Here is a 26,841-nt window from a genome sequence, read left to right on the forward strand (position 1 = left end):
TCTGATTTCTATACATACCTTAACACCCCAGCTGAAAATAAATAAATAACTACACTAAATTTAGTCAGGGTGATATTTTTTTGTAAGAGTTAAATAGTCAAAATTCTTGATGAGTATTACTTTATATGATATAATTGGTCCTCGTCATCAAAAGAGTAGAGCAGTAACATTAGAGATTTTTATAATGTTTACAAATTATCAATAGAAAGAAAATAGTAATTTCAATATACATAAAGCTTCTTACACTAAGCAAAACTATAAATCCTAAATATTCCTACTACGACAAATCCTTTAGCACAGATGAGATATTTTACCATGGCATGGTCTATGCATACATACAACTTCAATACGTTTGACAAACAAAAGCATGCAGCATCTATATGTAACTGCTCGATTTTCATGACAGACAGCCAAGATAACATTATCTATGTTCTGCATCACTCAGCCCTGCATCCTATTCTTTTATATAAAGTAAACTTATTATATTATTAAAGCAAAATGACAAGAAAACCACAAAATATCAAAGGTGTCAATTTTTTAGTTGGTCTAATTTTATAAAATCAATAACCTATTATTTCATATCTATTGATTGATTACTTATGTCTAATAGTTAGTAATATACTAAGAAGAATAACTTATCATTAATAATAATCATTTGGGCAGAATCATTTTTCGTACTAAAAAAATATTTTAAATAAGTAAAGTTCAGTGATGAACACAATTAGATTGAAAACATTGGAAAAAAACCCTAAATGGTTAAATTGAATTAAATGAATATTAAGCAAAATTATTAATTCAAAAAAAAACTTTAAAATATCAACTTAAATTAAAAAAGTCAAAGAACATATTAAAACTCAAATTAAATTTAAAAGAAAAAAATAATAGTTTTGTTCGTCTATAACTTATTACTACCTCCAAACAGAAATATAAAAAATTAAATTACATTTATCAAAAAAATTATTTAACATCATTTAATTTTGATATTCTTAATAGAAAAGTTAATTTCTTAAAATACTCTCTACATTAATCGCATAAGACAAAAAAAAATATAAAACTCCAATTAAATGAAGAATATTTTAAAAATAATATAGGATTGACTAAAATTTGTTTGTATTTTAATCCAATACCCATTGAATTATTTTTCTTATATTTCATTCCGCAAGAAATACTATGCAACGCATCTTGATTTAATACACTGTAAAAAGAAAATGTTAAACTTCTATACGTTTCTTATATTTTTATTGAAAAAGTACATATGAAAAATAAACATATTTATTATTTTTTTAATTTTTTAAATATTCATTTTTTTATTATCCAATACTAAAATTATTGTTATAAAAAAATACTAGTTAAAATCATAGATAGATTCATGCATTGCGTGAGGTAGGTGAAGACCTCTCGGACTTGGAACGCAGAACGAATGATTCATCAATTTAGGAGAGTTTTGGCCGCCAAATAAACACTCTCACTATAAACTCCAAAGTCCCAACGCTAAACCAAACCAAAACTAAAACAATGTTGTCTGTCTGAGTTTACATTGAGAGTGCCCAAGTTCGAATTCGAAAGCAAAAACATGTTTTTGGCGAGACCCATTTTCCGAGGACCCTCCCTTTGGGCGTTGCACTCTTCCTATGCATATTCCTCTGCCTCTGCAGCTGCTATTCAAGCTGAGAGAACCATCAAAGAAAGGCCCAGAAACGATTGGAGCCGAGACCAAGTCAAATCCATCTACGACTCTCCCATTCTCGATCTTCTCTTCCACGGGGTAATTCCTGTTCCTTTGTGCTTTAATGGCTTCCTGTAAAAATCTTTTTTATTTATTTATTTTAGATATTGTTAAGTTGATAAGGAAAGTGTCGGAAATCTCTCATTAATTAGTAATACGACGAAAAATAATACTGTATGTGGGTGGGGGGGAACCCTTGGTTCATAACCTAATTTTTGAAGTTGAGTTAAGATGATACCTGAGTCTATCCTACTAGTTGTTGTTAGGCCTATCGAGTCACCTGATATCAGACCATTATGAGACCACTCAAAGAAGTCCAGTCTCTCACATTTCACGCTCATGTAACGGATGCATGATCATAATTGTTGTAATTTTACTAAGAGATTTTGTTTTTATTTTGGGGGTGCTTGGTTTGGTTTGTCAGGCTCAAGTTCACAGACATGCTCATAACTTCAGGGAAGTTCAGCAGTGTACTCTTCTGTCTATCAAAACAGGAGGGTGCAGTGAAGATTGTTCCTATTGTCCTCAATCCTCTAAGTATGATACAGGAGTCAAAGGCCAACGCCTTATGAACAAGGAAGCTGTTCTCCAGGCTGCAAAGAAGGTACACTTTTTTTTTCCTTCAGATAATCAGTTTAGGGGCTGTGTGCTTCTACAGCAGTTGTCCTTGTGATGTCATTATTGATGTCTGGAAAACATGAATCTGCCTCTCGAGTGACATCGTGGAATGGTTATGTATTCATCTCAAACATTTCCTAGCTTGTGCATCATATCAAATTAAGAAATGTAGCTTAATTTAGATGTTGGGAATCTTATTTTATGTAAAGAAGGAAAAAAAAATCATGCATGTTGTTGCCTGTTGTTGGTATGCTTTTTCTTGAATGGAGAATCCTTTTCCTTTAGGCAAAAGAGGCTGGGAGCACTCGCTTTTGTATGGGTGCTGCGTGGAGGGATACACTAGGAAGAAAGACCAACTTCAACCAGATCCTTGAATATGTGAAAGACATAAGGTAATGCAACATCATTTTATTTTTGTCAAATTTATCAAGTACCACAGAATGAGCTGTTGAGTCTAGGCAGATAAGTCTTCTTATTGGGATTTGTTTGTTAAATACATAATAAAAGGTTGGCGGTGACTGAAAAGTATGCTGAATGTTTTATTTATTACCTTTCAAGTTTCAAGTGAAATATACTTTATTTCTTCATTAAAAATGATAACACTTAGACTATCTGCCTTATTCTAGGGACATGGGAATGGAGGTTTGTTGCACCCTTGGCATGCTGGAGAAACAGCAGGCTGTTGAACTCAAGAAGGCAGGTCTCACTGCTTATAATCACAATCTTGACACTTCAAGGGAGTATTATCCAAACATAATCACAACAAGGACTTATGATGAGCGTCTTCAAACCCTTGAGTTTGTTCGGGATGCAGGGATCAATGTTTGTTCTGGTAATTATTTTACTTAAAATACAATGAAACTTATTAGTAATTTGCTATGACTTGTAGTCAAGTTCATCAAGATGATTATAATATACTATTTGTAAAATCTTTTCTATATTAGTAGAAGATCCTCCATTTTATTCATAAGCAGTTATTCTTTTTTTATTCCAGAACATAAGATGTAGATCTTATTTGTTATGAACTCTTCTTTCACTGTTTTCCTTTGCTCTGAACTGGGCAGTATAAAGTTATTGGTTTAATACTAGCCGGACTTGACAACTTAGTCTCGATAAATGGTTTAAATCTTGTTTACATGAAAGTGAGAATTAAGTTTCAAATGGATTGCTTTTGGAAATAAGAAAATTCAAAATGTTAGCTTGGAATTTGTAAAATTTGAAATTATACATATTTTATCTATTTATAGATTAATTGTGTAAGAGGGCGAGCCCTGGTGCAGCGGTAAAGTTGTGCCTTGGTGACTTGTTGGTCATGGGTTCGAATCCGGAAACAGCCTCTTTGCATACGCAAGGGTAAGGCTGCGTACAACATCCCTCCCCCATACCTTCGCATAGCGAAGAGCCTCTGGGCAATGGGGTACGAAGTTTTTTATAGATTAATTGTGTAAGATGCAAATCAAATTTTTCTAAGTGGCTTAAGAATTTTTGTTACTGTATTTTGTTTACTTTGGTAACATTGTAGTTACTTGAGAAAAGAGATTCACAGCAGTATAATCATGTCTAATGGACTTGAATTCATTAAATATCTTTTATGTGAATTTTATGGCATAATTTCTATCACTTCCCTTAAAGCTATGTTTAAATAATCATCTTATGGATGAACAATATTTATTTGAAGACTCAGCCATGACATCACCAGCTATCAAATCCAGAGTTTGCTTTGTATCTATTTAAAGCTAACCTGAATTACTTTTGTTTATCTTTTCACTTCAACCTAAACAATGATTGTTCAAGGTCTCATTCTATTCACCAGTTCTTATAATTGAGCCATTCCATTTATGCAGAAAAATATCTCATTGCAATGAGGAGGGTTATTTTTCTTACAATTGTCTGACCAACTGAAAATTATTTACAGGAGGAATTATAGGGCTTGGAGAAGCAGAGGAGGATCGTGTAGGTTTGTTACATACATTGTCAACACTCCCCACCCATCCAGAGAGTGTTCCTATTAATGCACTTGTTGCTGTAAAGGGAACCCCTCTTGAGGATCAGAAGGTGAATTCAATAAACTACTTAAATTGTTAAACTGAACTATTAGTGAAGAAATGCCAGTCATCTTAATGGATCTTAATTTTTTATTGAGTCTGATAGTTGAGTCAGGAGGACAAAAAGGTCTGATTTTAAAATGCTGAGTTATGAAATTAGCCTTTCTGGAGACACCTTTTATGTAGTGCATTTCATAAATGTGAAGATAGTAACTAATATTTTATTACTGGAATCCAAATTGTAAAATTTATGTGTGTTGAGGTGACAAGTAGAGAGCGGGTTAGTGTAGTAAAATTGATAGATAACAATTATCAGTCAGTGACAATTTCTTGTGTGGTTTGAATGATAATGATGTAAAAGAGGAGGTGGAACCTAATTAGTCTGATGGGAGGTGATAAATCATGTTATTCTCAGATTTATGACAGAAGCTAGGGTGTATGCATTTTGTTTACGTGGTCTTGTCAGATATTGTTTATTAGGATTTTAATTCTGTCACCTTCTCCTAACCTTTAAGCATTTTAATGACTATATTTGTATCTTGTGTAGGATGTAATTGCCCATTGATAATATTAAATAACAAGCATCAAAGTTGTATGTAGCTATTGTGCTTGCTTTTATGTTTGGATTGATAGCATCATCAGTAATTGCTTCAAACTTACTGACTTTGTGTGCCTTATATGCAAGTTTACCCAAATTACTGCCACGTTGTTACTTGTTTTGAATTGTCTATAACTTCTTATCTACAAATATTTTCAGCCTGTTGAAATATGGGAGATGATTCGCATGATAGCGACTGCACGTATCATAATGCCAAAAGCAATGGTAAGATTATCAGCTGGCAGAGTTCGATTCTCCATGCCTGAGCAGGCATTGTGCTTTCTGGCCGGTGCAAATTCTATATTCACTGGTGAAAAGCTTCTCACTACTCCTAATAATGATTTTGATGCTGATCAACTCATGTTTAAAGTTCTTGGACTCCTCCCAAAAGCTCCAAGCTTAAATGAAGGTGAAACTAATGTGACAGAAGATTATAAGGAAGCAGCTTTTTCTAGTTGAGCTGTCAACGGTTTTTAAAAAGTGTGATCTTTCAATTTCTCTAATTGCTCATTAGCATGTACTGATGTTAGGTTTCATTGAATTTGTCTATTCTCAGCTTTGAAGACACAAACTCCAACAGTTAAAAATAAATATTGAAATTATTTATTTTTCACTAAATGGGTTTTTTTTCAAGCTTAAAATAAATGTAAAAAAGATGTTGACACTTTTCAGCGTGATCATTCTAAAATTATGCACCAATATCATGGTGGTGGTTGGAGATTTGCCAAAATACTCTCTTAAAATCGAAGTATCGTTATCAATTTATTTATTTGTGAAAAGCATTTGTTGTAGTCTGCAACCGCCAGAAACTTTTGTTTTGGGTGTTCTGCAGCCGCCATTTCTAAGTGGTTTAAGATCGCCAGAAATTGCTGGCAAATATGGTCAGTCTACACGGCTGCAGCCTGATTCATGTTTCAGGCAGAAAACAACCCTAATTTTGTAATGAAAAATGCGAAATTGCACGAAACAACACAAAAAGGGATACTGAAATCTGATTGGTTATTTAATTATCACTTAAACCAACCATGAATGGTTTTAAGGGTCCTGATTTGTCAAATGACTGATTCTTGCATTTTGAATCCATTTTTATCGTAATATATGGCATCTAAAAAAATATTATTTTAGTATATTAAAATTTAAAGTAATTTATTTATATTTAATAAAACATTAAAATTTATAGACATATACTATCTTCAAATTAAAGAGGCTACTTTTCGGGTGATTTACCCAAACCAATTACAAAAGAGATGTCTGAAATTTTAATGTTTTATTAAATATTCAATATAAATAAATTACTTTAAATTTTGATATAATAAAATATTTTTTTAATAATATTATTTTAACTTATCATGTATTTTGTAAGCATATAACAAAGTTTCATGTATAAAGCAATTTTGCTAACCATTGTTACAAAGACATTAAAGAGTAAAAATTGAAATGATTTTCTTAAAACACTTATTATAAATTTCCTATCTATAAATTTGTCTCACGCATCATAAGTCAAAGGATTGTCTATTACCCTTTATGTCTAAACGCATAATAAATCATTAAATATTTCATTTTAACGGCATAACAAGAAAAAAAAATTCAATATATCCATGGTATCATAACCATGCAAACATATAACTCAAACCATTTTTACCAAATAATTTACTTCTGATTTTTATTATTGACATCTCTATCTTGTTAGATGTAGGCACAAATACCCACTATGTAAACTAGCAAAATAAAAGTCATTAAACACCTTATGCTGAAAGACCAAGTCGACGTCCAACTAAGGATTAGTTTCATGCCAAAATAGTAATACACTGGTCCTACGCCAAAATACAGTTTTATAGAACCGCCCCTTCGAACCTTCTAATCATGAAAACTAGCAATCCCGTATTAGTACAGCAATTTTGTACCGATGAGATTAAGATAGGTTCAATAGTAACACTATTACACTAACAGTACAGCATGAGCTAAATTAATGCTACCAAGGAGCACCTCTTTTACTATCGAACTGAGAAATCTTACAAATGTTAAAAATAAACCAATAGAAGGAATTAAGGGTAACAAAAATAATTGACTTTGAATTCTCAAGGATTACATCAAGACACTTGTTTTTATCTTCTAAATAAGACGTGAGATCCTCTATACAGAAAAAAAAAAAAAAAGAATAATGATTGTCAATTGCTCAAACCTTACAATTAGGCATGCCTGGGTATATTCTGTGTTCCTAATCTTGCAAATAGATAGCATACAAACTAGATAAAAGATCAAAAAGGAACTCTTGGAAAATCAGTCAGATTTTGCAGCAAGGTAATGGTCCCCCACAGTAAAAAAGACATGCTCACCAAGAACCACTTCCACAGCAGGTAGCTGTTCAATTGAATCGACAATTTTCTGCAACAGGAGATAAAATGAATGTGCATATTTCCACCAAAAACTAAAACAAAGACAAGACACTATAGCTCAATCAAACCTTTCCATTTCCATCTTGAAATTCAGACTTCAACTTCAAATGATCTCTTGATAGCAGGTAAGTTTGCAAATCATGTGCACCTTTTGCATCACCTGTAACAACTGAACAGTAAGTTGGAGCAACCAATAATCACAGATAATGAAAGAGTATCAAAATACAGCTTGTTTCGGTGAAGGGAGTATGAGCTTAACTAAGAGAAACCAAACCTGTAAACAGTGAAAGAATGGCTTTTTTGTTAAACATCAATGCAGGTTTTGTCAAAGTAATACCAAATGACATGCTGGCTATCCCATGGAACCTCTCTTCGCCAAGGACAACCTGCAGTTGTTCAAAGAATAATATGATTGAGTGGCTTGAAACCAAGACATATGGCTGATTTGTAAACAAAAAAATTCAATAGGAAAGGAGAGGCAGAAACCAGGAGGACAACTGTAGGACAACAAAATAAAGTATAAAATATATTTGTTCTCAGTTTAATCATTTTGAAATTACTGCTTGAATATTTAATTTAGGCAAATATCAGAGTTTCGGAAATATTTCAATAAACAATTTTGTCCAAATTGCATTAATAACCAGAGCGAACACATGCTAATGTATAAATCATAGAACTAATTGGTAGGTTTCCCAAAGATCAGGTGGGGTTAATTGCCAAGATTAGAATTGACCTCTGCACCAAGGGAAAAGCTTTGTAGCATAATACAACAGAAAGTTGAGACACAGTATTTTCAACAAAACCTATTGGGAAAAGACTTTGGTTGTTATTGAAAAAGACATGTTCAACCTCATTCGTGTTAATAGAACAGAATAAATCAGCCACCCCCATAAGGTCCAAATTACTTACTGCATGTGCAGGCATCAGAGAATTTGGAAGCAACTGACTACCAATAGCATCTCTGATGTAGGATTCCTGCAAAATATACATGATAAAAGAAAACAACATTACAAATTTGAGATCAGCATAGGAATTAGGTGATGCCAAGACTGTAAATTGAATTCATGTATACCCAGAACAAAATGCATGATGCAACTCATCATATAAGAACCACATGCATGTTTTTTACGTACAAAATATTGAGAAAAATAGCTTCTTAAACATAGACATTGTAAAAGACAGCACACGTGTATCGATATATGTGTATAATATTAGTCTTCGATAGAATAAAAGCTATTCACATAAATAATGTATTTATTGCAGTAAACCTCCCACCCAAGAAGGAAAACACACTCTTGGGTGGCCAATAATGAAGAGAGCAAAGCTATACAATGGACATGCAAAAAAGCCTTTTCTTAGTAATATGTGTATGTGTATAATTTGTATATCAGGTCCCCTCAGATTAAAAATATCATGCCATCATGTAGGACATGTTTGTACAATATTTTAAAGGTTGTTTAAGGCAGTTTTCGGAAGCTACGGTAAAACTAAGTTCCAACATTCTAGAACAATGAAGTATTTTAGAAGGGTAAAATGAAAGTTTTTTCCGCTTCTTTGGGGTGAACTCCAGAATTATATAGTGGATTCTAGTTTATCTACATGAATAACTACACGATACTAGCCTCAAATTCACACTTACATACAAACAAGTCCCAAGAGTTGATAAATAAACTCATTATAACAAAATTGTATAATGCACTGTACATATTATTGGAATTAGTACCATAAAACTTTTAGCCCTCGGAGAGTTCCAATAGTAATCTAAGGCAAAGAAGAAGATTAAATATTTGATCGAGTTTTTACATGAAAACAAAGTCCTGCCTCTTCACCGAAATTCAATTTTTTCATACTAGCTTTCATGTGTCTAACCCATCCCCACACCAGCAACACACTATCTATCCACCATCTTCAAATCAAGACTTGTTTTACAGAATTTACATCTTACTGTTTAGCAATTCATTTGGAAAAAAATTGTTTGGTTATTACAATTTTGAAATTTAGTTGTTTAACTTCCTAATTGAATACTCAATGATTTAGTTTTGTACCTGGATGCTTCAAAATTGAGAATTTTTATGTTAGATCACTTTTCTTTGGGATAAAAAAATAAAAAGATTCCAAATTGTTGTAAATTTGGCATTTAGTTGTTGCATATCAAATAGTATTTTGACAATTCTAGTTTTTCGGTGTATAAATAGGCCACAAGGCATTAATAATTTTTTATTTTATTCTGTAAGTACTTAAATATTTTGATCTTTATTTCTAACTTAAATTCTGACTATTTTTAAAAATATTTTTTTTATGGTAGCTCTGTAGTTTTGTTTTAGTTTTTTTCACTTTCTCAATTTGCATGCTGATAGAATAAGAATAGGAATTTGCAAAAACAAAGTTGCTGTCCGGCAATGCTATACACAAAAAACATAAGCATAATATTTCAAACTTCAAAGCCAAATTGATCTCTTAATTCTCTACCTGTGAATGCAAGACTCTATGAGAGACCGATTTGTCATCATCTAATGATTCAAAGTAAACCTCCACCATGTCAGTTGGTTCAAGAGCAACTTTCTTCCGTAACTTCTGAATCCTATTAACAATCTGTGCAGCAAAATTTTAAAATAAATTAATAGATTTAACTCAATTTCAGGTCTTAAGAGTTGTAAGTGAAAAAATTTAAAATAAATCAAAGTATGATAAATGTAACATTATTGTAAGAAATAGCAAAATAATATGTACTGTTGAAATTATGACGTTTTAGGTATTATAAAGGGAGGAGATTGAGAGAAAAGAGACTTTGAATAATAATCTCTTAACCATTATGCTTTTTAACAAAGAACACTAACTCTTGTTTATATGCTAATCATAATCTTAAGTCTTAACTAATTAGGGAAACAAAACATGAGATAAAGAAATATGGTAACCAATCCTAAAAGATAATGGGAAACTGAGAAGCTAATCCTAAACAGGTCAAAACATACTGAACAACATAATATCTAAAATTCACCAAAAATACAGATGCATGAAGACTCTACATCACAAGACTTGCAAATGAAAGAACCAGTTCATTGAGGAATGGTAGGAAGTAGCATCTATTCACTTTATTAAGATAAAGTAAATAAATTGGATGTTTCTTACATGGCATCCATACACTTCATAAACATTAAAGAATTAGCTAGGATGTTCTTCCATGGCAATTATTTTACCTCTCGAGCAGCACCAGCCTCAAACAATGACTCATCAGGACGTAAGTCCAATATCACCAGAACATCACCTAAAACAAAAAGACAGATGCTCATCAGGAAAAAAAATGTCATAAATTCAAAACTGAAAATTACATCATAGCAATCAGCTCATTTCAAACATTAGTTATTTTTATAACTGCAGAAAAGGGAGTTATCATTAGCTATTAAAGATTCTCACCATCTCCAGCAGCATCAACCTCCTTCTCAGTCATACCATCAGGTCGTTTAAAATCACGGAGAACCTGAATTAAAACAAAGAGAATAAGGTCCTAGTTTACTAGTCCGCAGCCTACACTTTAAGGGAAAACCCCACAGCAGTTGGATGCTTCTAGAATTTAGGTGCCTATAAATTCAAAACTATATCTGCGTGTGACTTTATATAGGTAAATTATTTGCAGTCACCATCGTGAACAGCCAAAATTAAAAGGAATAATTTTGACAATAAGGATATCTGTTAAACAGAATGCTGTGTTTTAAAGAAGACAATAGATGGTACTGATGGTACTCAAGAAAGCATTCGTTATAACTATGATAACTACGGTCCTGTTTGGATTATATTATCTATAAGCACTTACAGGAGAAGAAAATAAGAAGGTAAAATGAACTAAACTTATCTCATAAGTTAAAATCAACTTATACACTTCAACTTTTATACAAGCTCTCTCATCTAACTTCTCCAAACAAGACCCATACCAACATCACAGACTCCTAGCCCTTTGAATACTAAAACATCAATAAGTTCAATAAGACTTCCCTCATCTCCACACTAACCATAAAGAAGACATGCCATTTAATTATTTATTTTGGTAAACATCAATGCAAATTAATAAAAAGGGAAAGGCTCTACTAAATGAAAACAGTCTTAGTTATCATCCCCACAAGATTAGCACCTTAATATCAGTCAGCTTCAAACACTGATTTGCAATGACGACTTCTCCAGCATTCTCAAAAGCCAAAATATTTTCCTGTGACATTGCTTTGATTTCTTTGGCAACAATGCCCATTGATTTTCCTAGTCTCTTACCTAAAACACTGCAAATAAAAAAAAAGAACAATATTAAACATTGTGACAGGTATAAAGGACAAACTTCCCAGAAAGTCATGAAATGCATACCTAAATTCAGGCTCAGCGCGTAAAGATGCATATTTTAAAGTATCATTACATGGTACAAGGGATCGTACATTGAGTTCCTCCAGCACATACTGCAATGCAAATAGAATACAATTACAATTTGATTGAGTAGAAGCCAAAATAAATAACGAAGCCTAACAACACAAGCAATTTTTCAAAGTAAAGCATTAAGATAGGACACAAGGGATATGGACAAACAGGAGGAAAAGGCATCTTCAAAGCAGAGACAAAAACAAAAGAAGGTAAAAAGCAATAACTGCTCTAATTCTAATTGTTAGAATAAAAAGGGTACAAAAGAATATGTAAAACAACAATAATCACATACAAGCATCAAAGCAACTTCAATAAAAAAGGATATAAACGAAGCTGATAATGTGCCATGTAGGTTTGTTTTTTCATCCCATTTGGGTGTGCAACAAACAAAATTTTGATCTGAAATATCAAATGGAGAGGAACTTAATTGAAGGGCTAAAGGTGCAGAAAGATTTCTCTCTTTATTTTTTTTGGAGAGAAAATATGGACAAATAATCATATCATTAATAGTTAATTTAATCAGACCTCCGAGAGACTTATATAGTGAGAAAGGTAACTGATTATCAGAAGCATCAGGTAAAAGCTATTATCATATGAATTGATTGGCATAAAAAAAATGCTGAATAAAAACTAAAAAGCACAAACGGAAAACTATAATAACAGCTGTTACAGGTTGTCACATCAAGCAAGTACCTCCTTCAATTTTCCATTTATGTCATCAAGGAAGTCTGCATCGGGATGAACTATAACCATCTCCCTGTAGTAGCAAGAAATGATAAAAAAATTATATGAAACCAAAAATTGATGTCCTTACAGACATGATACATACATGTTTGTATGCATTTTTTTAATGCTAATATACCTTAGTGGAGTCTTAAGAGGCTTGTTGTGCCGCTCACGAATGTTTCTCGCCAGATCAATTATTGTCATCATCCTTGAAACACTCTGCTCAATTCGTTCTCCCCTCTGATGTAATCATGTAGTTAAATAGAAAGAGATAGCATATTAGGTTAATGCTATATATATTGACCACAACTAAAGCAAGACCCTGTATTTAAATTAAAACTGCAAAATGCAATACTTTCCACCACAAAATCTAATTATGCTTTCTGGGGAAGGAGAGGTAGTGGATGAAGGATGCATAATAGAGAATATGTCAGGAAAGTTTACATGCAATCCTATTTCCTATAACATATATTGAAAAAAAGAGAAAGATAGATTAAAAAAATATGAAATATAAATTCAACCAACTATACCAATCCAAAGGGTTATTTGCAAACTCTTAACAAGAAATCCTATTACAAAAGATAAAACACAAAGAAAATGGAGGCAATGAAATCATTCTAGAGCAAGGCCACGAATAGAAAAGGCTTAAAAAAAAGGATAATGCTCAAGCAATACAAGCACAAACACAGCACATGAATTGTACATGGATCAGGATACTGATGTGACCCACACAGACCCAAAGGCGAATCTTATAAAAAAGGATATGTTACTGTGTTAGTTTTGAACTTTCACTTCTCCATCTTTTGCATGTGTATTGTAGCATAGAATTATAAAAAAAATCTAATACAAAATCCCAGTTCATCTGTCAGTTTCCAGAAGAAACAAAACAATAAAAATAAACAAACTGAATTATGTATATCTAATTATCTATTAGTATATTAAAAGCAAAAATAACTTTGCAAACTTCATACAGTATATTGAATGAGTTTAGGCCTAACAAGAGACTACATTGTTTTTTTTTTCAATCATTTAATAGTACCAATTGCAGGATTGAGAGAATATATTGAATAATTAAGATGTATACCCTTCCTTCTTCTGTAGGAAAACTGCAATAGTGTATGCTTTCCTCTGATCCATTAGAAACTTTTCGCATATTTTGATAGAGCACCTCAGTGAAGAAAGGTGTAAAGGGAGCCATAACTTTACAGGATAACAAAAGCACCTGAAAGAATTTGTATAATTAAGTCTACAACTGTTCTAACATAAGGTACCATCATTTTCTGGTAATACTGTAACCAACCAAGGTATAGATAAAAGATATCACAAGCATACATTGTAAAGAGTTGATAGTGCTATCCTGCAGTCTTCTTCCCCAGAACGACCTTTAAGTCTCTTACGATTGAACCTTACATAAATATTTGTAAGGTTATCAAGAAACTTCAGAAGATAAGGAACCACCTACAATATAATTTTTAATAATGGTAACATTTTAGTAAATGCTTTAAATATTACACTAATTATACCACAAATATAGCAAATGATGTAGCTGAATAACAGTGGCAGTAAATCTTACATACATAAGCAACAATTGTGATCATGCAAAGTGAAAATTTGTGAACTTTTAGAAGTAAATGAATCTAAATGTAAAAACAATGACTTAAAAAAATGACACTGGAGATTATATTCATATTCCTTGTTCTATCTAGACATTTTCTATCCAACAAAAAAGACCAGCAGAAGCACTTCTGACCGTGTAAAGGCGATAACCATCCATTTCTTGTCGGACAAAATGAATAAGGCTTTGGGTGGCTGAGTTAATCCATTGATCAAGAACATTCGTTGAGTTCAGAAGTGTGGCATGATCAAAGGGGACAAAAGGTGCTAGACCTTCAACTTCAAGCCTCTTTGCATTTTGAACAAGGAACCGATATGCATTATACCAAGGGAGGAAAACATCCCTAACCTGGATCAGAACACCACAACAAAATGGAAGTACCAGTCGATCAGTAAAAATGAAATCAATTAATTTTTAAGAAAAATAATGAAAATAAAACCAAAATAGATAATACTGACAACACCATAAACTCCTTCTTTCTTGAAACGAAGTGGCTCAGCACGCACAACAGGAGAGTTGATAAGGTACAATCGCAAGGCATCCTGTCCAACAGACAAGAACATCATAACTGATTTTATAGTACAAATCACATGTTGAAATCATGGTCATAATTAGAAAAGGCAAGCAAGATGTTGCACATCCCAAGGAAATAAATTATGAAACCGAAAGATAAACTTCAAAAGTTCTTACTGCTCCATAATCATTAATAACTTCCATCGGTGAAGGATAATTTTTCAAACTTTTACTCATCTTTTTCCCATCTTCAGCCAGGACAAGTCCATTGCAGATTAGATTCCTAAACGCAGGCTTGCCAAATAAAGCAGTAGCCAGCACCATAAGGGTATAAAACCTGGAAAATGGAAAAGCGGAAAACTAAAATACACAACCATATTTGAAGAGAAGGTTGAGGTCAAGGACACAATTATTGCCAGAAATTTCAAAACAGAGAATACAATTTCACAAGATAATTTGATTGGAAAGATAAAAAGATATAACTAATAAAAGGTGTAGCATCATGAGGAAATAAGAATACCATAACAAACATGTAATTAAAAGCATAGTGACCACCAACTTTGTAATAGGTGGGGGTTCCCCCTTCCCTGGTTCTAGTTTGAACAAAAAATAGAATAACCCCAAAAAAAATTGTTCACTAAAATGAAAAAGATGTTCAGAAACGCAAAAGGTGAATCTACAACCAAAGATGTGAACTGACCAACCACGTGTTTGATCCAGCCCTTCAGCAACAAAATGGCCAGGAAAATTCTTCTCAAAAAGCTCAACATTTTCAAAAGGATAATGGATATATGCATATGGCATGGACCCACTCTCAAACCAGCAGTCAAACACCTGAAAGATAAAACAATGGATCCATAATGTCTCTGTCTACTGTCATATTTTTCATTCTTAGAATACCGATAATAGACATCTCTAGTTATTCATTAATGATGGCATTGACATGATTTTGATAATCAATTATATTTCCTATATTTATTAATACTATTTTCTGTTAAGAGGTGATAATTATCCTTTGTTCAACTTAAATGCTATATAGCATTTAAATTTTCACAATCTGAAAGAATAAATGAATACACTACAACCAAGATTGAGAGACTATGATACAATTGACTAACAAAATTGCTGAAAAACTATAAATAAGCATTTTTACATCATCAACACGTCGAAGTACACGGCCACTGTCAGACTTAATTGTAATATGATCAATGTTGTGGCGATGAAGGTCAAACACCTGTAGAAAACATAAGGATGGGATTAGTGATACTTATCATTTAGCAAAAGTATCCATAAGAACTAAGAAAACAAATAGAACATTCATTTTGGAAACAGAACCTATAATAGTTTAAACATACTTTAATATGAAGAGCCACTATGGTAAATTAGTACATTATGTCCGGAAGATAGACAATAGTAAGTATAATATAATATGTCCACTTTCACAATGCATGGCGGAGGAATTAACGTAACAAATAAAGCTTTTAAGTGAAACTTCCAAGCTACGAAAACCTTATACATAAGCCGCCCCATAGTCCAATACATGATGTAAGATTATCTTTCACATTACAGTTATTCTATTAATTTCCTGGGGAAAAATATGACAATATAACTGCCCAAAATTGACAAAATTTCATCCCAGTCACAACATGCAAAATTATATTTATTTTATACAAGTAATATATGGCTCAAACAGCAGAATTCTGAAGCATACAGGCACTGGCAGTCAATAACAAATCAAGAAAAGTAATAGAAGTCTGGAACACTCTACAGTAACCTTACTTTAGCAGATCAAAGCCAGTCTAACGTGATGTGTCATGGTCCAACAGGTCGTGAAAACTAGGGGTGTCAAAATGGGTTCAACCCATTTAACCAGCCAAAGCAAGTTGTGTTGGGCTATGCAAATCAACCCCTCAACGTGCATAAACCCAAAATCCACATAACCTGCTCACCCAACGGCAATCAATGGGTGGGTTGGGTTGCAGTTGAGATTCTATTTTTGTTAAATGTTTTTATTTGTTGTTTGGTTAAATATTTATTACACATAATATTTAGTGAACTAATAAGGATTTCATATAGTTTTGCACTACATTTATTTAACTCAAGATAATAGGCTTCTAGAAAGCATGTGACAAAGCAATGTGATTGTAACATTATGTCTGTATTTGAATTGTTTATATTTTTTATTAATTTGGTAAGTCAGTTTAGTCATTTATTTTTATAACCATTTTTATTTTATTTTTAAAATTTTGGCAGGCTAACCCAACCCAACCCACAACCCACTACAGGTTGGGTTGGTTTAAGATTTTCAATCCAATCTCAAAATGGGTTCAACCCAACCCAAAATGTTTTTTTTTTGTCAGGTTGGGTTGGGTCAACTTATCTTCTCTAAATTGAAAACCAAATACAATATCCGCCGAGAGAAGAGGTTTAGACCAGAAAAGAAGATATCATATAAATAGGAAACAAATTAGTTTATATTCTCCAAATGGTTGTGCAGTCGTTATGAAATATTTTCATGAAGCAACTAACGTACAATTAATTAAGCAAAATGGGGAAGGTACATGTCCATTTATCATTATTCTTCTAAGAACTTCTACAATCCCAGTCCCACCTTATGAGTAATTGGGTAGCATTGCAATGAAAATATTTGGATAAAGTAAGATACAAAAATACATCCTTGCATGCTACCAAACTATAACAAAACAGGCAATACGAGTTATATATGTGAATTCATGAAAAACAAAATCAATTTACAGTGACAAATATGCATATATTTTATTTTCAGAAATGTGAACAAAAGATTCTAACCTTTACACCTGAAAGTTCTTCAAGTTTTGCAACAGAATCTATGACAACTACTTCCTCCTCATCCTCACTAATCCATAAAGGGAGAGGAGTCCCCCAAAACCTACTACGACTAATTGCCCAATCTCTTGCATTTTCCAGCCAATTGTGAAATCGCTTATCCTGAAAAACATATGAACAATAGATAGATTTACTAAAAAACATAGATTGCATACAACTTAAGTTCTTTTCCAATGCCATTTTTGCCCTAGGATACGTTATGGAATATGGACATATGGTTGTGTTTGTGACATACAGATAATAGAAAGATTTACAAAAACATAGATTGCATTCAATTTAAAATTCATTTCCAATGACATTTTTTGCCCCCAGGATATTGTATGGAATAGGATTGTGTTCATGGTCATCTTTAGGCATTGTGTGACTACATATTTCATGGGAGTTTCCAGAATTGAGATATCTTTTCTACATTTTTGCACATCATTGGCTCACTACTTTCTCACAGTTTCTCTCATTAGGATGATGTTGTCCTGGTATTGTATTCTTCCCTTACATAACAAATATTTAATAAGTTAATCACAGCACATATTCATCCATTCTCAATTATTAACAGAGACTCCCAATTAATAATACATTGACATGTTCAATAAAGAAAATAAATCATCAAAGTGCTTATAGAAACAATTTATTCCTTTATACCCACATTGACCAACTCTGAAAGCAAAAGGGAAGAGAAAAAAACAGATCAAATAAAAAAAATATTTAAAGATAAATCCGTGATGTGTTAAGGATGACGCTACGTACCTTGACAAAATCAGGGACCCAGTAGGTCTTCTTGTTGTTTTCCAACAATTTCTCTTTCAACGACTCCACTCTAACAAACCTACATATTAGGCATGCATCAAAAGAAAAACCAGGATCTTGATTGTAGAAATGCATATTATCATTATTGACAAAAAGACTATTATTTATTCAAAGAAGAGTTTTACTTCTTAAAACAATGGAAACATGTATATGCAAGTAATATTTTTGTTCTGAAAACAAAAATTAAAAGATGGTATATTTGGGGCAAACTATTATGAAATTTCTGCAACTTGATTGTCCTCTTCACTCAAAGAAATTCAGAGACAATACTACTGAACTGCTAATGGATGTTATGAAGACATTCAGTGCAATCTCATGCAGCAACTACTACAAGAATTTTTAACACCACTGAAAGTCACAGTTAGACCTGCATTCTCTGTCTATTGATGCACTAAAAAGCTAGTTGTAGTTGGAGATCCCAAGGCCCGATAAACCCCACACACTAGAATCCCATACTTTCAAGTCTCATACCTCGCAATTGGATGCTAAGAATTATCTATATTTTCAATATCAGATTCTATTCAAAAGGAAACCAAAGAAAGTCAACACATGAGCACTTACAATCCATGTTTACATGAAAAGATTAATGCTGATGGGATCATAAAATTAAAAACAAACCATAGTTAATATGCCATTTTTTAGAAAAGTTAAAATCTTGGTCAAACATGCTTACCAGCTTGGAACAGCTCTGTAGATAAGAGGGGTCTGAGATCTCCAGCAGAATGGATAAGAATGTGTAAAAGCTCCAGATTTAACCAGTCTACCCTTTGCCTAAGGAAAGACGAAAAGGAAAAGAAAATAATTAAGCAAATCCAATTAAAACAGCTTTAAGATGAACATGATTCGCCCAAGACATAATAAAATTAACTTTTATCAAATGTTCTCAACTTAAGCTCTACTCTTAGATTTTTAGAATGTGTGTTTAGGTCTAACTCAACCCCAAAAGCTAGCTCAAGGGGTGAAGTGTGAATCATGCGGGTTTTGATGATGTCAAAAAAAATTTGCTTGATAATGATTGTCATCATCAAAAAGGGAAATAATGTGAATCATACAGGTTTTGATGATGTCGAAAAAAATTCACTTGATAACGATTGTCATCATTAAAAAGGAAGAAAATGTGAATGTATGAATACATGATTTTGATGATGCCAAAGAATAATCAAACAAAGTTGCTTTCAAGATTATTTCAACAAAACATTTAAAGGTTAAGCATTGCCTCAAAACAAGTGTTTCCAAGAGATCAAGGCTCTAGTAATTGATTACCAGGCAGTGTAATTGATTACCAGAAGACAGTTTTGAAAAACAGCTTTTAAAAAGGGTTTTGAATTTGAATTTTGAATCATGTAATCGATTATCATATGTTTGTAATCGATTACCAGCAACGGCACTTCAGAAAACACTTTGAAAAGTCATGACCCTTCAAAATATAATTGTGTAATCGATTATCAGAGACCTGTAATCAATTACCCCTGTAATCAATTACCAGTGAAGAATTTCAGAAAAAACTTTTTGAAAAGACACATCTCTTCAAACCATTTTGAAAAGGCACGAAGGGCCTATATATATGTGTGTCTGACTTCGAAAAGCAAGAGAGAGAGATTCTAAGAGAACTTAATTGTCAAATGCTCTCTCAACAACTCTTGGGCAAATACTTGCAAATCTATTAAGAATTCATCTAGGAACGTCAAATTGTATTATCATCTTTGAAAGAGAAAAATTCCTCTAGGACCTTCAATTTGTATCATCCACTCTAAAGGAGAGAAATTTTTCTGTTCATCTCAAAAAGTCAATTGTAATCAAGAGACGGGTTGTCTCTTGGAGAATCCTTGAACACAAGGGTGAGGGATCCCAAGGTGTGTTCAAAGTCTGTAAAGGATTTACAAAGATAGTGAAAAATCTCAAGTGGATTGCTTGAGGACTGGACGTAGGCATGGGAAGTGGCCGAATCCATATAAATCGAGTTTGCATTTCTCTCTTCCCTTATCTAATTTATGTTATTGCAATCAATTTTATCTTGCATGTTTAAAGAACATTATTAAATTGATTGCTGCTTCTTTTTCTGCATTTTGAGTCTATCATTTAGAAGGGGGTTAAAAGTTTATTAGTGAAAAATTTTGAAACTTAATTCACCCCCCCCCCCCTTCTTAAGTTATTGAGACTACTTGTCCAACATGAGGGTTACCCCTCACTTATATACTCTAACGGCTTTTTATTTTTAGCTAATGTAGGACTTGGATTTTTCCCAATACACCCCCTCATGCCCAGCACTTCTTGGGCTTTGTTCGTGGATAACAATGGTGGGTGACCCTTTGAATTAATCTTGGATATGCTTTGATACCATCTTAGATTCTTAGAATGTGAGTTTAGGTCTAACTCAACCTCAAAAGCTAGCTCAAGGAGTGAGAGTTGTTCCTCACTTATATATTCTAATTTGACTTTATCTTTAACCGATGTGAAACTTGGATTTTTTCAAATACTAAATAACTTGTACAATCAGGTAAAGGGTTCCTTTAGAAGACAAGCAAAAGGAGGAGTGGAAGAGAATTGATGTATTCAGTATCAAGTTTATCTTTTATGCCCACATGCACTCTCAGCCAAAAACACCAAGCCTTTTCTCTTGTTTAATCTTTGTGCGCTCCTCCAAATAAGTTTCTAGTCGAAGTTTAAAAAAAGGGGGCTTTTCTGTCCCAACTAGAATTTAGGGATAGAACTATTTGGAAAAAAAAGGGAGACTTCCACTCAATCACATTAGAAACTTAGTTTATCATTCAAATAAACATCACCATAGATGATTCCATATTAATAATGGGCTAATGGCTTCTCATAATTATAGATGTAAGGCGCATACCTTCACAGCTTCAATGATATCTTTGTCGGCATGTTTGATGTAGCACCCACTAAAGTCGGTAATTTTTTCAGTAAAGCAGCCATCATCATCAACAGCTACAGTTAATTTATCCTACAGGCCAACATAGCATTTCAGTAGCCATATTAGGAAGGTAAGGAATCCAACAATAAATAAACAGACAAAAAAGGAAAATCTCAGGAGTTGTGTGCTGTCACCAAGGTTGCCAACACAATTAAGTAGCAAAGAGGAAAGTCATCATAAAAGATGCAGCATTGCATTGGGAAAAATGGACATAGGAGATCAATAGAAAATGCATCAACATGAATTAATCTTCCCTAGGGACAGAGAAAAAATGAACATATGAAGGCATGCAAGTCCATGATTTGGAATATTTATTCCAACTACACATAGCAAGGAATTATGCCTCCAGCATTTCAGGAGGGAAAATAAAAATCAATATATAATTTTAAGTTCTTAAAAGTACACACCTTGCTAAGAATTTGATTATCAATACAAACACGGAAATCATCTTCACCAAAAGCAGGGGCACAATGGACAACACCAGTACCACTATCATCAGTAACATAATTGTCGGCAACAACTCTAAAAGCTGTATCAGATAACTCCTTGAAGTAATCAAATAATGGTTCATACCTGCAGAACATGTTATCTTATCAGTTCCAATACTCAATGAAACCCCATATGCAAAATGCCATTAGAAAGTCTTGAAACGAAAAATATAAAGTGCTCACTTTGTCCCCACTAATGTTGCCCCTGAGAATTTCTCCAGCACTTCAAAAGAATCCAACACATTTTCTGTTTTTCCACCTGAAGCTCCCTTGGTCTTTGCATTTGCATTTTTAGGAACGTTATTTGAACCATTAACAACAGTTTCTTTGAGCTTCTCCTTCGGGTTATGGATTGCAGAAAGACGAGATTCAGCAACAATATAAACTTTACCAGAGTACTTATTGCGAACCTGATTTCATCAGCTCCAAAAATTAGAGTTCAAGTAACAAGAAAATAAGGAAAAAATAGTCAAAGCAATATGTGCATGTGTGCACCAAACGATATGTGTGCTCAATCCCAATGTGTTTTCATTTTCACTCACCAATAATATAAGTAAACATATGGCACTACCTAGTGTAAAATCAAATGCACACTTCTTCCTAACACCTTTTTCCTTACCATTATTTTATGCATAAGTTTATTCACTATTCAAGATACTTTTGTTACAGGAACAGAAGTTTTATTATAGGAATAGAACAACTAATCATTCAGGAAAAGGCATATTAAACATTGCAGTCAAAGTCTTCCTACTTGTCAAAAAGAGTTGTGAATAATTGTAGGTAAAACCACAACTCTATTATCCAGGCTCCAGTTCCAGCAGAACTTGCCATGCTAGCAACTTAATTCCACTTTGTTTCTATATATATACATATATAAAAGCATGCTCCAACTACAACTCAATTAAAAAAAGCTTGAAAGGTAAAATGAGTAGACTCTTTAGTTCCAGATATGCTATTACCAACCGACCTTCACATAGGTAAAATTGGCATTGATGCACAGTGCAAGATTGCTAGGAAGAGTCCATGGAGTCGTTGTCCATGCTACAAAAGATGCACCGTCCTGATCGCCCAAGACTGGAAACGTCATAAACACTTCGGGATCAGATACATCCTGTGCCAGCAACATAGAATTTCAGATGCAGATACAAAATTGCAGCAATGTAGAATAGGATAATGTTTGAATAAATCTCTCCATAAGCACTTATAGAAGAAGAAAATAAAAAGGTAAAATGAATTAAGCTTCTCTCATAAGCTAAAATCAACTTATGCACTTCAACTTTTATAGTGAACTTTTATAAGCACTTCAATTTACCTAATGTGCATAAGTTGATTTTAGCTAATGCTAGAAACTCGATTCACTTTACCTTCTTATTTTCTTCTATAAGTGTTTACGAAGAAGTTTATCCAAACAAAAGCTATCAACAGTAACAAACAAGTAAGGTAAATTGATTGCATTGCATTGCATGTAGTCACCACTAACCTTATAATTCTGACCAGCCTCAAAATTAGAGAGCGGAGTTTTGCAGCCAGTGCTATACGGCATGACCTAGAACAACAACAACAAAATGCAGCCATTGTGTCATAACAGAATGGATAGAATGCAAACGAAATGAGAAATTGAAACAGAAACGAAGCGTAACGAATAGTACCTTGAAACCTTTATAGACAAGTTTTTTCTCGAATAGCTGCGCGAAAACCCACCAGACAGACTCCATGAAGTTGAGGTCCATGGTTTTGTAATCGTTCTTGAAGTCGATCCACCTTCCGGTACGCGTGATGACGGTCTCCCACTCGGAGACGTAGCGCGTGACGATGGCGCGGCACTCCTCGTTGTACTTGTCGATTCCGAGCTTGAGGACGTCCTCGCGCTTCTTGATGCCGAGCTTCTTGTCGATCTCGTTCTCGACGGGGAGGCCGTGGCAGTCCCAGCCGAAGCGGCGGGTGACGTGGTGGCCGGTCATGGAGTGGTAGCGCGTGACGATGTCCTTGATGGTGCCGGCGAGAATGTGGCCGTAGTGAGGGAGGCCGGTGGCGAAGGGAGGGCCATCGTAGAAGATGTACTCGGGCTTGTCTTTGGTCAGAGATAGCTGAGTCTGGAATGCGTCGATTTGGGACCACAAGTCCAGAATCTTCTCCTCCTGCTTTGGGAATGTGAAGTCCTTGCCTTCGCAAACATCCTCCATCAGACTCAAGCAAACAATCAACACGCAGCGGCGCCAATTAAACTCACTACGTTGCCTATCAGGGTTTATGTAACACTTGTCAAAATAAAATTATCTTGTTTTAGACCTTTATAGTGGGAGAAAAAAAATAATTCATATTATTTTCATAGAAAAAAATGTATTATAAGTTTTTATAAAAATATATAATCTCATATGACAAAACATTTTAAAATATTTAAGTTTCTATAAATTAGATCTATTTTCTATACATATTAATATATTCTCTTTTATCTGTCAACTGTTTATCTTTATTTTTAAAGTAATAAAATAAAAATTGACTAGGGGGCAATTCCCCAAAGTCATGCACATTATAAAACAATGAAAAGGGGTAATTTCTTTTTCAAAACAATGGAATGTGTAATTAAAATGTACTTTGTCAACATTTTTGCTTCTAAGGTTAGCATTCAACGTGTTGTTCCTACGTTAACATTTTTATTTTGAATTTTGGCATTCAACGTGTCCTGTAAAAATAGAAAAATTTATATTACAACTCTATTATTCTCAAACCAAAATACATACAAGTAAATTCATATTATCGTTGTTGTTGTTGGAACCTGATTCCGGAAACAAACATGGGTAGGTGTATTTCTGCACATGAGAGAAAATTGTATTGAAGTGAAAACTAACTGTAGAAACTATGTTCACCAAATTCGGTCTGAAAACATTTAATTTTTGAAATGCGAGAATGGTGAAATCGGTTGCAACACTGTGGATCGAGTTAATCACGTGGTGAGAGTGAGGTTCATTTTTTAATAGAATTAAGGTAACTTCTGTGTGGTAGTTTTCTTTCACAGTCAATGATAATAATATTTTTTTACATGAGCAGTTGCAAGGTAAGAATAATATATAATATTTTTTTAATTAATTTAGGAGAAAAATGTCAAACAAAATATTCACACCGAGTTATAGATTTAGATAAAATATAATAATATAATTTAATGCATTTTTTATCATGTGTTTTTGGTTCATAAGTTAAAGGAAATTAATAGATGCATACTCTTAAATAGTCTTGATTACCTAAAAATAAATATTACATTCTTCTCAAATATAATAAATGTTTCTCTTTTCAAGAAATTAAGATTATATTTTTATTTACCTAACATATACACTTGATTTATAATATAAAAAAATGTTTTTTTAGAAGAAGATAAAAAAAATGTTAATAACGACAAAAGTGAAAATAGCTTGAATTTTATTTAAAAATAAATTTAACGAATATGTTATAATATTTCACGTTAAATCTTGATATGAAATTATCATTTCAAAGTAATTATAATTTTTAATTAAATGTATTATAACTATTAATTCTTTTACAATTACCTTGACATTTGATATTTATTTATAGATAAATGAACTTTTCATTACAAGCATAACGTTTTTATGTATAATAATATTTTCTTTGTTAAATATATATAATTCAACATAAATTATATTTTTATATAATGTTATCTAGTATGGTGTCCGGTGTGATGTACAAACATGATTGATGTAATATATTAAAATTATAAAATTGCTCTCAAATTATATTTATTATTATTTTATTTGTGAATTATAAAACATAAATAATTAATCTAATTTAAGTTTTAGAAAAATTATTGGAAGATAAAAACTAACATATTTAAAAGATTCTTCTTGATTTTTGTTGATTGTTGATTATCATTACAAATGATATTATTATTGAAAATTTTCTTTGAAATTTAGAAGCATGGTTACAATTCAAATTTCAAATGTTAAGTATGTAATTGTCCGATCATTAATTTATGCATATCTCTTGATTGATTACATTAGCTGTATCCAACCCTTATTATATCGTAACAGTTATGGATAGATGGATGATCTTTTAAGTTCTTAGGTTAAAGTATAATACATTAGAATCCACACTTGCACGTTGCTCGTTGGTTTTTGCTTAAGAATTTTGAATAAGCATTCAAAAAAATGTATGGTCCCGTACTCTGTGAGGAACTATCGATGGAAATCCTGTCATGGGTTCCCGTGATGGTTATGATGCGATTAAGGTGTGTTTCCAAGTCTTGGAATTCTCTTATTTTCAATCCTACGTTCATTAAATTGCACCTTGAAAGGTCCTCTAGAAACACCGATATCCTATTAACATTCCGTGCATTCCACGACAAAGAGACAGGTGATATCTGTTTGGTTTACTGGAGAGCCCTTCATCCACCATTCACAATGCTTTTTGGCACCGATTCAATCAATTCAAGGATCTATGAATCGTGGATGTCTGCAATGGCTTGGTTTGCTTGTGTAATTCTTGCTCTAGATATTCATATCAGTTTCTTGTTTGGAACCCGGCCACAAGGATCATCTCCTAAGCTTCTTCTTGGTTACCTTGCTCTTCCAAAAAGTTTCATCACATGTTTGGGTTTGGTTACGATGATTTGAGAGGTGAAAAGTCATTGCTTGGGTGACTCTTGTTGGAGAAAACCTGTGTACATATCTGAAAGTGGGGATGTCACGATCCTGGACAACTGTGGCGGCGTTGAAGTTGTTCTCTATAACACCAGGGATAATAAAATCCTAAACCGTTTGGTTATTGAAGAACTCCTCGGGAGCCGTTACTACTCCTATGATTATTGTCAAAGCTTGGTTTTGCCCGTTGGAAACTAAGTGTAACCACTTTCAGAACCTTGACATTTCATCTATTGACAGTGGAATGCAAAAAATTTTAGTGTTTCCAATGAAAATTGAGCTATGCTTCATTTGCCTGTTAGGAAAAACAAAGTATAAAGCATTGGAAAAGAAAGAAAATTGTGTGTATATATTGATTTTGCAATCAAATTGCAAAATTGTAATCTTCTCACTTTGATGCCAACGAGAATGCCATTTGCCTATATCTTGTTCATTAATTGAAGTCTTTTCGTTGTTGTAAAGTGATTT

General features: G+C 33.0%; 2 protein-coding genes across 2 annotated transcripts; one reads left to right on the forward strand and one right to left on the reverse strand.

Moving 5' to 3' along the window:
- The first annotated feature begins 1,367 nt into the window (after nucleotides 1–1,367).
- LOC114380395 (biotin synthase, mitochondrial-like) lies at nucleotides 1,368–5,655 on the forward strand. Its single transcript, XM_028339422.1, has 6 exons — nucleotides 1,368–1,765; nucleotides 2,151–2,330; nucleotides 2,630–2,736; nucleotides 2,971–3,176; nucleotides 4,260–4,399; nucleotides 5,147–5,655. Exons 1-6 carry the CDS (start codon nucleotides 1,574–1,576, stop codon nucleotides 5,444–5,446), a joined length of 1,125 nt encoding a protein of 374 aa, XP_028195223.1. The 5' UTR covers nucleotides 1,368–1,573; the 3' UTR covers nucleotides 5,447–5,655.
- A 1,370-nt stretch (nucleotides 5,656–7,025) lies between these two features.
- Nucleotides 7,026–23,972, reverse strand: LOC114379904 (isoleucine--tRNA ligase, cytoplasmic-like). Its single transcript, XM_028338720.1, has 27 exons — nucleotides 23,374–23,972; nucleotides 23,205–23,270; nucleotides 22,692–22,835; nucleotides 21,908–22,134; nucleotides 21,644–21,809; nucleotides 21,156–21,266; nucleotides 18,981–19,078; nucleotides 18,248–18,326; nucleotides 17,447–17,605; nucleotides 15,792–15,872; nucleotides 15,339–15,472; nucleotides 14,816–14,975; nucleotides 14,584–14,667; nucleotides 14,261–14,473; nucleotides 13,843–13,968; nucleotides 13,595–13,732; nucleotides 12,647–12,750; nucleotides 12,478–12,541; nucleotides 11,734–11,822; nucleotides 11,510–11,651; nucleotides 10,798–10,861; nucleotides 10,581–10,648; nucleotides 9,853–9,975; nucleotides 8,293–8,358; nucleotides 7,658–7,769; nucleotides 7,452–7,543; nucleotides 7,026–7,372 (listed from the first exon to the last, which is right to left on the reverse strand). The coding sequence occupies exons 1-27, from the start codon at nucleotides 23,905–23,907 to the stop codon at nucleotides 7,268–7,270; spliced, it is 3,549 nt and encodes a 1,182-aa protein (XP_028194521.1). The 5' UTR covers nucleotides 23,908–23,972; the 3' UTR covers nucleotides 7,026–7,267.
- Nucleotides 23,973–26,841: the final 2,869 nt, after the last annotated feature.

This window comes from Glycine soja, chromosome 12 (assembly GCF_004193775.1).
Source record: "Glycine soja cultivar W05 chromosome 12, ASM419377v2, whole genome shotgun sequence".
In the NCBI taxonomy this organism is placed as follows: domain Eukaryota; kingdom Viridiplantae; phylum Streptophyta; class Magnoliopsida; order Fabales; family Fabaceae; genus Glycine; species Glycine soja.

What these genes read in the sequence shown, in the direction of transcription:
- LOC114380395 (XM_028339422.1), top strand. Translation starts at nt 1,574, where the DNA reads ATGTTTTTGGCGAGACCCATTTTCCGAGGACCCTCCCTTTGGGCGTTG. An exon ending in GAATATGTGAAAGACATAAG is followed by an intron (nt 2,737 to 2,970) that starts GTAATGCAACAT and finishes GCCTTATTCTAG; the next exon opens with GGACATGGGAATGGAGGTTT. An exon ending in AGGGATCAATGTTTGTTCTG is followed by an intron (nt 3,177 to 4,259) that starts GTAATTATTTTA and finishes AATTATTTACAG; the next exon opens with GAGGAATTATAGGGCTTGGA.
- LOC114379904 (XM_028338720.1), bottom strand. Translation starts at nt 23,907, where the DNA reads ATGGAGGATGTTTGCGAAGGCAAGGACTTCACATTCCCAAAGCAGGAG. An exon ending in CCAATTTTACCTATGTGAAG is followed by an intron (nt 22,135 to 22,691) that starts GTCGGTTGGTAA and finishes TGATGAAATCAG; the next exon opens with GTTCGCAATAAGTACTCTGG. An exon ending in ATAGAGTCTTGCATTCACAG is followed by an intron (nt 8,359 to 9,852) that starts GTAGAGAATTAA and finishes TATATTTTGCAG; the next exon opens with GAATCCTACATCAGAGATGC.